At 39.4% G+C, this 13,018-nt stretch overlaps 1 protein-coding gene across 1 annotated transcript; it reads left to right on the top strand.

Moving 5' to 3' along the window:
* Positions 1-5,367: 5,367 nt before the first annotated feature.
* LOC306769928 (small conductance calcium-activated potassium channel protein 1-like) lies at positions 5,368-12,134 on the top strand (the record flags this gene model as incomplete). The annotated part of the gene is made up of 9 exons (XM_079258695.1): positions 5,368-6,234; positions 6,504-6,599; positions 6,982-7,269; positions 7,826-7,947; positions 9,807-9,948; positions 10,041-10,151; positions 10,542-10,669; positions 11,748-11,817; positions 11,907-12,134. 9 exons carry the CDS (start codon positions 5,368-5,370, stop codon positions 12,132-12,134), a joined length of 2,052 nt encoding a protein of 683 aa, XP_079114821.1.
* Between the last annotated feature and the right edge of the window lie 884 nt (positions 12,135-13,018).

The raw sequence follows: 13,018 nt of genomic DNA, 5'->3' as shown, positions 1-13,018 counted from the left end.
GCTTTGAATCAGTGGGGCAGATGGACTCCGGTTTAATTGAGAAAGTGCTGGGCTCTGCAGGAGGACAACGGGAATGTGCATAGTTAAACTCTACTTCTCATTTGTCCTCATGAAATGCTGATGCAAGGGCAGAGGCAGCGAGAAACAGAGAGACTGAGGGGAGAGGGAAAGGGAAAGGGAGAGAGGGGCGGGGGGGGGCAAGAAAAGAGGAAGAAAGAGTTGGACTGTATAATAGATTACCCTATTACTTCTACTGCCTTTCGGAATTGCCCCACTCTCAGGAAGCCTGTCACACATCCGGAGCAATCCGGAGCTGCAGATTCATGCTCGGCTGCACACACAGGATGGAGAGTGGCCCTCAGAGGCAAAAAGAAGGATGGCACAGTCACTGGTTAAAGCAGAGAAAACTGCACCAAGTGTGGAATGAGGACAGAAAATGTGCCTCAGTAAACAGAGGAGCACCCTGTTGCTGCTGGATTGCATTATTACATTACTGCTCATATAATGTGCAACAGTGATGTGTTTTTTTTTTTGTTTTTTTTTTAAATAAAAACCTCTTCTTTTTTTGTGTTGTTTTGCACCAAGCACCAGTGTGACACAGAGCCAAAAACAAAAACCATTAAGCATCATAAAAATACAGATTGGAGGCACTGAAGCGTGGGTGACATCTGGTGGTTTGCTCTCCAAGTGCACCCTGGGTGAAGCTCAACAGCAGCAGGAGTGTCTTCAGGGAGGAAGACAGGGAGGTGGTCTTAATTAACGGAAAAGAAAGTGGGGTAAATAGCAAAGATAAAGATGAGACTGAGAAACAGTGGTTAATGAATAAAAGCTTAGCAACAAGTGTATTAAAACTTCATTAATGATGATGATATGAGAGTCAAGATCATCATGTGTAATATGCTGCTAATGGTGTACATTTGCTGTGCTGTGAATCTACTTACTCAGCACCAGCGATGACCATTGCTCTGATCTGGTTTGACCACTATTCATCTCTCTCCCACTCTGCTATAAATGCTAAATGCCATCTTTGACAATGCAGCCATCAGCCATTGCAGCTGCTGTGCTGTGGGTTTTTAATTACTCTGCTGATTGGATTAGGCCCTTTCCTGCGCTGACACGTCCCCTCCAACTAATAGGATCTTATCGACAAAACCAGCACAGACACGCTCTCGCCCGCGATGTTTGATTTTGTCAGAGTGGCTTTTTTTTTTGTGCAGAGTGGAGTTTAGTAGATGAAGTTCTCTTCGGATAGATTTTAGTTAAGTCCTGTCACAGCAAGCCACTGTGGAGAACAAAAGTGGACTGTAATCCAATAAAATATCACACGGTGGGACAGAGATGTTAGCTCAGCAAAGCATTTCTAAAAGTTTGATATTCTCCAAATCTATTCAAAAACATTAAAAATTTATAAGGTATGTTATTTTATCTAACTTTCTTCTTTGTCATACTGATGCTGACTTTACAAAATTAAAGATTTCCTCCAAACTCCCAGTTTATTAGTGTTAATTTATTTACCTATTTCTGGAAGGGGTCAGGCCAATTCCTATAGTTTCCATTGTTTGTCAGAGACTCTCATATAGGCTGCAAGCTGACCAGAATCATCCTGGCAGCTTGTTTTTTCACTCTTCATACTCCTATAAAAGAATTATTCCTTCTCCTGTGGTTTTGTGTAATGTACAGTAGATCACAGAATATGTTATTTGAGTATACATGAGTCACAGACATATTTATCTTTGTGTGGAAATTAAATATCTGTAAGCCTAAAATGTTGGTTTAACCAATAATATTAAATGTACTGCTTTTTCCTTCAAGAGACCTCAGACCAACAGGACCAAAATATGACTTTGCATGATTTTCAACACTTTCACCAATCAAAGTATGGTTGTTTAAATGCGTAACTAATACCAAGTAAAACTCAAATTCAAAGTTCAAAGGAACGCCCTCCGCCAGGTCAACTCCGGTCATCGAGTCCCGCAGTCCTGCAGATGTCAGGAGTTTCCCTGCTGCAACACACCTGATTCAAATCAAGTCTGATAATCAGGTCTGATGTGTGCCAGGTGTGTTGCAGCAGAGAAACTCCTAACATATGCAGGACTGCGGGACTCAAGGATCGCAGTTGCCTATCCATGCGCACCGTACCTGCGCCACACTGATAGCTGCCTTAAGATTTTGACAACAAGCTGTTGGACCCCTTTCCTTTGAATCAGGTGTGGTGGAGCAGGGCAACATCTAAAACCTGCAAGGCAGTGGCCCTCAAGGACCAAAGTTTGGGACGGAGCAGGTAAAGTGATTGTCAACATAAAGCTGCTCCGACCACATCATGCTGAGCTGCAAGAATGACATCCTTCAAAGTTAACCCTTTGAGGTCCTGACCTACTGTCTGGTAGAGGTACCGTAAATCTGCTGTGCCTATGATTAATTTTCTTTTAGAAATCATGGAAATAAACCTGCTGAAGCCACATCAACCAATTATTCTGAGCATGTCAATCCCAAGCTAAGAGTTTGTTTTAAAACTACTGTTTAAAATTTTAAATCTCAACCATTTGGTAAAAGCCAGTTGTTCAGATTATTCTTGTCCAAAAACAACAGAAAAATACAAAGAAACTTTTTTCACGGGCCTTTTTCTTTGTGTGAACTTGAAATTATTAAGTTAGATTTCTCTTCTCTTTTTTATTTAGTGGTCAATAAAAAAAAAAAAAAAAAAAAATAAAAAAAAAAAAAAGAAATGGTTGCTTTAATCATACAAAACATCATGATCCTGCTTTTTATCAGTGAGAAACATGATAAAATCCTGCCTGATTTAATCAACTCAATCCACTGACATCTAAAGATTTATGTATTAATTATCTTATTACACAGTCATTAGAAATAGAGAGAATGACAAAAACTGAAAAAATGAAAGTGTAGAATTGGATATATTAGATCTGGCATCCTTTCAAATTTTAGTAAAGTTGGCTAGCACCATGAGAGCAATAGCCAGTTCTTTATGGATAATCTTACATTATTAACTCCATCCTGTCATATTTGCTTTTACATGTCCTCTCATACAACTCTGCCCCAGTTCTTGTAATGTTCATCACACCCTTAACCTATTAAATCCCTAAATGTTATACCCCTTTTTCCATCCAAGTGGGACATGATCATCTTTTAACTAACAGATTAACAGATTAGACTGAAGCAATTAACCAGACCACAAGATAAACTGACACACTCTGAAGATTCAGGGCATGAAGCAGATTTGCCATTTTCCAGCCCCAGCAATTAGTGGTCTCAAAATATCCCGGATTTATTTCACTTTCTTAACTTTCAGAGGAGGATTTGCAGTAGAGGAGACTAACTGAAGACGGGCTGGCTGTCGGCCACAGAGCCAAGAAGAACTGACACTCAGCTACCAGCTACAGCAGCCTGGATTTACAAGCCCTTGGCAGGAGGCTTGAATTAATTTGAAGCCTTGCAGATGTGCATAATTTAGGACAACATAATTTAAGAACATTTGAGGCTTCTGTAAATCGAGGAGAGAGAGAGACTCGCACCAGTTTTACTCCATTTCAGCAAAGCAAATAGTCTTATTTTAGAGTCCTTTTCTCTGCGAGGATGAGCGATGGCACCAGAAACCATCCACAAGGATTTGTGCAGACAGTTACGCTCAGAGGCACAGACAGAAGCTCACAGCAGAACATAAAGATAAGAAATCCAGACAGCAGCATCTGGCCAAGCATCAGTACACAGAAGTAGTTTTAACATAATTAATAATGTAATAACTACACAAATGTTTAAAAAAGTAAAGAAAAATGTTTAGGTAAGTAAGCTAGAATTAAAATGAGTGATAGGTGTACCAACACAGTGATTCCCCAACTATTCTTTTCTCTCTACCCGTCATTAAATACTCGTTGTCTTCAGATTAGATAATACCGTTCTCTATCCTGCTACTATCTGGTTGTGCCCCCTCCACCCTTTGCTCCTTGGGGTCTTTCCACTGGGAGGGAGTTCTATTATCTGTGGACCCATCTGTCGCAAGGATTTAGATAAATTCGTGATGCTGAGTGTCATTGTTATGACTTTAATGCTTAATACATCATTCTGCTCTGTACATATTGTTCAACGTCGGTGCCATATTTGATATTTCATAAGCTGATAAGTACACTATGTGTTTCGCTTGATTAAACCTCAGCACTAATCTGCTGCATTGATATATCAGATTTTTGTATGATTCAAGTTTATAAACCACACGTTAAAAACAATTAATGAGATTTTAAATTTAATCAAACAGCACTTCTGTATAGCTGGTGAAAAGAAAAAAAATTGTCATTTCTCCATTTTTGGGACAAGTAAGTAGACGCAAACGTAAAAGGAGATGAAGTCTGCCAATCCCAGCTCAAAACATCTGACAGATGACCCCGTCTTTGACATCTGCAACTTAAAGTCTTTGCTGTCATTAAGCCCCCCCCCCCCCCCCCCCCCCCCCCCGCCCGCCCAACTCGCGCCCAGCTTTAAGGAAGATGTCTTGACTGCAGACAGTCACAGGGCAGAAAACACAACAGAAAGAGTGTCTACTAATGTAAAGGATATGGATGAGTATTTACCTGGCACGTTGTCATGTGTAAGAGAAGTTTGTAAGCTTTGGTTCATTCAAGGGGAGGAGCTCTGTGATGCTGAGGCTGCCACTGGATTGCTAGAAACTTCCCAGATGAAGAGGGCTCAGGACATCTGGAATATTTTGATGTGAATGCTTCCAACCTCATTGCTGTTTCAGCTTTGCTTTGGCTAACTTTAAGTTTCTAGAAAAAAAAAACAATGGGTCTTTTCAAAGAGTTTGTTCAAAGATGTCCAATTCAGCCCAGTATGACCTGTTGGGATTATAAAACCGAGGACCGAAAATAAAAAACCAGAAAAAGAGAAACTGCTAGAAAAAAAACTGTTGTTTCTTAAAGAATTCAGGTCTTTTTTTCTTACTCATACTGGATTGTTTGAAGACTTGAGACTGGACTATAAGGTAAGTTTTAAAAAATGACATGTGGAAGGAAAAACATTTGGATATTTGAACTGCAATACTTCAACATTTTATGTGCTTGTTTGGATTTTCCCAGCTGTTCTAAGTAAAAAAAAATTTAAAAAAAACTGTAGTGGTAAAATCATTGAATGAAAGATTAATAAAAGTCAGCATATGTGAACTTAACAGATATGAAAAATACAGTAAATCTCTGCTCACTAAGCTTCTTGTGAGCAAAACTTCAATGCAATAATCATTCACAATGCTGTTGCCATCTGTTCAAGCTGTATTCACTGCTTTGCTTGTTTCACTTAATATCATCATATGTCTCCCTCTTTCTCTCACTGTTCAGATATCTTTTAAAAAGCCCCCTCAAAATGGAACATTCCCCTTCAATGAACTGTTCAGTGGTAGATGGTGATGAGGTGGAGGACCACCGACCCCTCCTCCGAACAGGAATGGCTCGCCTGCCTCAGTCATGCCCACCACAATGTGGGATCCATCGCGTGGTACATACCTCAGTTGATCACACTGTGTGGCTGGACAGAACCCAGGCCATGGCTACCACACCTTTATACAATGGCCACCTTTATGTCACATCTTCCCCTCGCATCAACAGGAAAGACAAACCCAAAGGAAAGGAGAAGAAATGTGAGAAAAGGTCAGACAAAAGGGAAAAAAAACTAAACCCAGAACAGAAGGAGAGGAATCACCAGTGCAAAGCCAACAATGCAGGACCTCAAAGACTCCAGGAGAAGGTCACATCTTTCACTGACATGCCCATTTCTATTTGTGACTCACCCTTTCAGGGCCCTATTAGGTCAACCCTACATGTCAGGGAATTTGATAGTCTCGGGCGCCGAAAGTCAAGTAACATTTCTCTAGAAATGCAGGAACGGCAGAGTCTCCCAGAGATAATCATCACCAGCAAAGATGACAACATACAGCAACAGAAAAAGGCATCCCCCTGTCATCAGCACCCTAGTGTGACTAAAGGCCCGCTGCCAGGAGCTCAGTATCCCAGCCGGAGCCCCAGTCCCAGTCCTCAACACAGCCCAAAACGCAAGGAGGACCCACAGAATGACCCGTACTGGAGAACCCACAACATCGGCTGGCGGCTGCTCCATAGGAGGGCTTTGTTTCTGAGGAGGCAGAGGCTGAACGACTGCGCCCTGGCAGTGGGGCTATTCGGAGTGGTGTTGATGGTAATGGAGACAGAGCTCTCCTGGAGTGTCTACAGTAAGGTCAGGACTTTTGGCTTGTTATAGCCCAAAAATAAGTCAAGAAAAAAAACAAATCTCAGCACAGCTATCTTCTCTGTTTTATCACAAACAGCAGGATAATACACACTGCATCAAGTAGCGGGGTGCATTCAGATCTGCAGAAGTTTAAGATGACATCAGATTGCTTTTTGTAGATTTGACCTTTGACATGACAATCTTATGGTGATGTAATACAGTGTGTGTGTGTGTGTGTGTGTGTGTGTGTGTGTGTGTGTGTTTTTCTCCCACAGAGCTCCATCTACTCCCTCACTCTCAAGTCAGTCATAAGTGTAACTACTCTCATCCTGCTCGGCCTCATCATAGCGTACCACTGTTGTGAGGTGCAGGTGATTCAGCTTTGTACCATTATATAATCTGTGTTTTTTCTTATTTACACAAGTCCAAACTCACACATCTCTGTAGATCAGTGGAAAAATAATATCTAGTCAGCCACGCATGGTATGAAGGCATCATTTTCTAATTGGAGTTTGTGCCTGTTGAAGTTACCTTTGATTGGTTTAGCTGACTTCTGAGGCTTTTAAAGGTTTTGCAACCCCCTGGTTGTGATTTTCCTCTTCCAAAAGTTTTCTGTTAAGTTATTGTTTAGTGAACAGGGAAACATGCTAAACAGCACAACTGTTGAAGACAGAAATATTTTGTTTTGTTGCATACTGGAGCTCTTCGATGTCTAACTCTGACCACAACATGCTCTTTTAAACCTTGCGGCAGCTCTACGTTCATGACATTGGCGCAGAGGATTGGCGGATCGCCATGACAACAGACCGCTTGGTTCTGATAGCTGTGGAGCTGGCGATAACAGCAATTCATCCCTACCCAGTGGGGCTGTTGGTGTATTTCCAGCAGACCCCGGCCCGCATGTCACTGTCAGAGACAGAGCTGGAGATCATGCTGGCTCTGCCCATGTTCCTGAGGCTGTACCTGCTGGGTCGGTCCATGATGCTGCACAGCCGCCTCTTCACAGACACTGCCTCCCGCAGCATCGGAGCACTGAACAAGGTGGGAGGTTGTCTGTGGATTCCCAGCTTTGAAAGCTTAGGCAGCACTACAGTGAGATTGTAACATAGAAACTAAAGAGAAGGGAAGAATTAGACTTTGCAGTCTGAGTCTTCTTTTTGTACGCCTGGTAGTGTGCAGAGATCTACTTTGGGATGTAATTTATATGATGCATGATAACTGAGCCTACTTTTGGACAGTGATTGCTCTGGGCTTCCTCTACAAATATTTATTTGTCTGATCATCAGTTTTGCTCTTGTAAATCCAACTGGTTTTTATGTGGAAATAATGTCCCCTACTTGTTTTTCCAGAACACATCCACCTTACTAATCCCCTCCCTTATTACTGCTATTTAGTAGTGATGAAAATAACCTTTGCCCCACCCTCCTCTAGAATACCAAACCAAATGTATCAAGCCAGATTGGAAACAAGTTTTCTTATCCCTCATCTCCTCAGTATTATGTAAAGATAATCTGTCAGGTGCTATCCTAAATAGGCAAGCTAAGTAGGCCACTGCTGTCAAAATTCTGACGTAATGCTTCACGTTTGTGCTCTTCAGATCCACTTCAACACCCGGTTTGTGGGGAAAACACTAATGACGACATACCCCGGCACTGTGCTGATGATTTTCAGCGTTTCTCTTTGGATCGTTGCAGCTTGGGGTCTGCATGTCTGTGAGAGGTATATCAGTTTACTTTGTGTTTAGTGCTTCTCAAATACACGATGTCATAGTCATCATGTTTCTGGCAAATGTAAGGTGGTACCTGGAAGTTTGCAAATCATTACATTAATGAAATGAAATCAAATCAAATCAAATGAAATTAAATGAAAAATACTTTATTGATCCCCAAAGGGAAATTCAATAATTAACTGATAAGATCAAAAGATAAGAGACACACATGAAACCTGGATCATTTATGTTTGAGAAAGGATGATCCGATGTATATTGGAGAGTGGGAGGAGTATATTACAGTTAAGTCTAAGGTTACAGATGAATAAAAAGTTATCACGTGTGAGTGGGTTGCTTTCTTTCATAGAGAGGAGAAAGAGAAATAAATCATGGATCTGTTCACGTCTGACCTTCAGCAAATCCTGCTTTATAGTATGTCAGTTCCTACTCATCAAGACAGAAAAAGTTTTGAAATCATCTTAAAGTGTTTTAACACCACTAGTGCATATTTAAACAAGGTTGTACACAAATAAAGAAAAGTGAGGACAAGTTACCCCAACAGAGGTGTTTGACCAGTCCTAAAAAATAAGGTCACTCCAAGAGCAACACATTTAGTTGTCTGTGAGTTTCCAGTGAGCATTTTCTCAGAAACTGAAAGGTCTCTGTCATATTGACAAGTGTTGAAGCTGATTTTGCGTCGGCAGGCTGCAGCCCACCTGCAGTCTGGTAAAGAGAATATGTGACAAGTCCCTAGGTTGAAGGACCAAAACAGACATTATTTCTTTAGATAAGCAGTGTTTGGAAGAAAGAAAACACTGCATTCAAAGACAAGACCCTTCTTCTACCTGATGAACATGGTCGAGGTAAACATGACGCAATTTGACCAAGAACTAAAACTACAGAGAAAGAAAAATTGCTAAAGAGAAATAAAGTTCATATATACAATATGTATCAATAGAAATGTTGTGGAAGAACCTGAATCAGGCAGTTTGTGTGAGAAAATCTGACTGAGGAGCTGGAGCAGCTCAGCAGTCCTCCGTGCCGAATGCAGGACTGACACTGACCCACAGTTACCAGCAAGGTTTAACTGCAGCATTTGTTGCATGTAGAGGTCACAGATAATGAAGGGAAAGGACGGCATGTGTTTACCATGCACAGTGTGGACATAATATATCAGATCATTTTCCTCTCTGAGCTTGTAGGTTTTCTATGTGATTATCAGGATTCTAACTACTTTTGAACCTTGTGTGAAAATATGATGAGATAGGTCTTTATATATATATACATATATATACATATATATATATATACATATATGTGTATATATATATATATATATATATATGTATATATATATATGTATATATATATATATATATATATATATATATATGTATATATATATATGTATATATATATATATATATATATATATATATATATATATATATATATATATGTATATATATATATATATATATGTATATATATATATATATATATATATATATATATATATATATATATATATATATATATATATGTATATGTGTGTGTGTGTGTGTGTAATCAGCAGCATTTTACAACCTTAATTTAATGTTTCCACTGCAGCAATAAATCCCATTTTCTCACAGACACAATTTATCTCCACCAGCTGCAGGATACCAATGCTGGTAATAGGAATATTGGTATTTTATGTAAAATGCAACATAAACCGGGTTCGGGTGAGTAAAAGTCATCAGAACTATAAAAGTAGAGCAGATAAATTCAGAAAGATGATTCTTCATACAAGCAGAAGATCAAATCACAGTAATCTCAGAGTGGTTTTACAAAGTCAGACAGGAAACATGAGTCATTTTTATCTCTACAGACATCACAACTACAGGGACTTAAGCAGCAACTACATGGAGGCTCTGTGGATGGTTTCTGTCACCTTCTTGTCTATTGGTTATGGAGACGTGGTGCCTCACACTTACTGCGGTCGCAGCATCTGCCTCCTCACTGGGATCATGGTGAGTCAGATTCCTCTTTAGCAACTCCAAGTCAGACTTGCTCAAATTCTGTGTGCAAAAAAGCAACATGAACCCCAAACTGTGACTAACAGGGAGCAGGCTGCACAGTGCTGGTGGTGGCAGTGGTTGCCAGGAAGCTGGAGTTGACCAGAGCTGAGAAACACGTTCACAATTTCATGATGGACTCCCACATCTCCAAGACGGTGAATACCAGAATATAAATCATAATGAGTGTATTTAAAGTGCTGATGTTAATTAAACATGCCCTGTTTTTTGTCATGTCTTCCAACAGTGTGCTGACTTTGACTTTATTGCATACAAATAATATTGGTGAAAACTTAAAATTGAAGCAAATAGAAATCTATAGGGTTGAATCAATGCTTCAGGACGAAGCTGCATCGTTTTACACTGGTTTTCTCCATACTGCTGTAACTGGCATACATGAGCATCTCTTTTAGATGTGAAAGCAGAGTATGAGTCAAATGATCATAGCATATGTGGAGGTATACAATCTGTTGGTGTTATTCAGCATCGGCTGTAAAAACTACACTTGTGTATTAATATTGCAATAAATCTCTGTGTTCTCTCACCAGATAAAAATTGCTGCAGCAAATGTGCTGAGAGAGACTTGGCTTATCTACAAGCACACTAAACTGTCAAGAGAAAGAGACCAAACCAGAGTCCGCATGCACCAGCGGAAGCTCCTCCTGGCCATCCACCAGTAAGATACAGCCTTCAGATCAATCTGCTTTTAAACTGTCCTCATTTACAATCTTCAGAAAACACACAAGTACTCACCTGAACCACAATTACCATCATTAAATTATAATCTGATTATTTATTTACACTTTTTTTACTACCTTTAATGTCACTAAATAGATTTAAATTTCATTTTAAACCTATTTAACATTCAGCTTGGCCTTTTAGTGGGGGGCATTTGTGTTACTTTGAAGTGATATTTTGTCTTATGATGCCAACAGTCTGAAGCAAACAACTTAAGTAGGGCCATAAATTCAAAGGAAAATTATCTAAATCTAATTCCTACCCAATTAAAAAGGCAACTTCAACCAAACAAACACACACTTGAAAGCCTTCTGAAACATCAAGACAGTGTAATATATGTAAGCAATCATTGCCTTCCTCTGGAAAAAGAAATCACATAGAAAAAAACATGAAGCAGCATTTCTGTTCATCTCTTGGTATTTACTGCTAATTTATCAGCAACTCTGTTTTGGGAATCAGCTCTTGGTCTCCAGAGTTTGCTGATATCAAATATTTATTAATGGTGCATTAAGAATCGTCAAATGCTTCATATTAGCTTTATTTGTCCCTCAAAGTCACATAAATGAAAATATATTGAGAATGTGTTTGTCAAATGCAGCTCCAAGTGAGAAAAGCAGTAGGGACAGTACAGATAAACCACATACATAATTTAACAACTGAATACATAGCTGCAGACACATAATTTAACTTTGCATTTAATTTATTTTCACTACAGTCTTTTACCACCTCATGTCGTAATTCTTTGTTATATTATATGTTTCAGGATCAGATATTAAGTGATGAAGAGTTTTTTCTATTATGTTGTCCTTTTACTCCGACATCCGACATATAATTCTTATATTGTGCACCAGACTTCAGTTTTTTGTGTTTTCAAAGAATTTTAATCATTTTCTCACATATTTGCTCCACTGAAGATCATTTGCGCCTCAAAGTCTCAGTATTTCAGAGCTGCAATTGATGATTACAATCCATTTTTAAGTAATTTTTTCTGCAACGTTGAATTATTTTGTTTTCAGGCTGCGGAGAGTGAAGATGGAGAAAAAAATACTTGCAGATCAGACGAACACATTGGTGGACTTCTGCAAGGTGAGCGAGGTTGTCACAACCTCTGTGCAATGCAACAACTCCTCAGTGCTTGATGTGTTTTATACTTTATAAAAAAAACTTTGATGCAGATGCAGAGCCTGATGTATGACGTGCTGTCAGAGGTGCAGGGCTGCAGGGGGGAGCTGGACACACACATTCACAGCCTGGAGAAACACGTGGAGGAACTGAGGGAAGGCTTCAGGAGCCTGATGCCACTCCTCTCCACCACTCTGTCCACACAGAACTCTTCCATCCGCCACTTGCTCCGAGAGAGGGAGGGGAAAGAGTGCGCAAGCATGAGTGGAGCAGACCAGTAGCAATGGTGGAGAGGATGCAGCTATCATAATCAACAGAAGTTGGCAGATCTGTGATCAGAACAATAAGAAGGTTGTAAAAACATGTACAGTATCGTTCAGCTAACACATAAACATATTTTCTGTAGTAAAAGTGTAGAAATTTGCCCAAACTTACTTTTATTGTAAGCTTATCTCCTTGAGCAGCCTTTCCCAAACTAGTCGTCCCCGGATCATTTCAGGAAGTCATCAGATGATCAATGTAAAATGGATGAATGGCCTACATGATTAAATTTGGGATTTTGATTGAAACTATCAAACATATTGTGTTAAAAGAATTGTTGTAATTTGCAGGGTTTTCTTCAAAAAAAGGAACATGGTAATAAGTCATTTAATCATACCATATTAAAAAACCCAATTTTGATATTTTCTTGATGAGAAGTTGATTTTAGGCTAAAATGATTGGATCCACCAAATACCACTTTATCCTCCTTGTTAGTGAAGTTTCTAATATTTTTCAGGCCTTATGGTTACAATTTTATCATCAGGCATCCAGAAAGTTATTAGTGTTTTAAAAACCCAAATTTGGCCAATTCTTAGTGAGAGAAGCAGGTTTTTGGTACACCGGTGCTTTATTGCAGTTGCTAACATAGTTCACCCAAACTACTCTATCCTCATTTATTAAGATTAAGACAGTTTAAGCCTTATATTTAGAAGATGACCATATCAAACAATTATGAGGGTACTGCAAAGTTTGAGAAACTACTGTCCGAGAGTAACAAGTCTGATTCCCGGTTCAGATAAAACATGTGAGCTGATAAATTTAAATGTGAACTGAAAATTGTTTTTCATTCTAGTTTAACAAAACTGTTGCATCTTTTGTTAGGGAGGAACTTCATCTGTAACAA

The sequence above is a fragment of the Telmatherina bonti genome, assembly GCF_933228915.1.
Source record: "Telmatherina bonti genome assembly, chromosome: 19".
Lineage (NCBI taxonomy): Eukaryota > Metazoa > Chordata > Actinopteri > Atheriniformes > Telmatherinidae > Telmatherina > Telmatherina bonti.
Note: the sequence above shows the minus strand (reverse complement) of the source record. Positions and strands in the feature narration are given on the sequence as shown.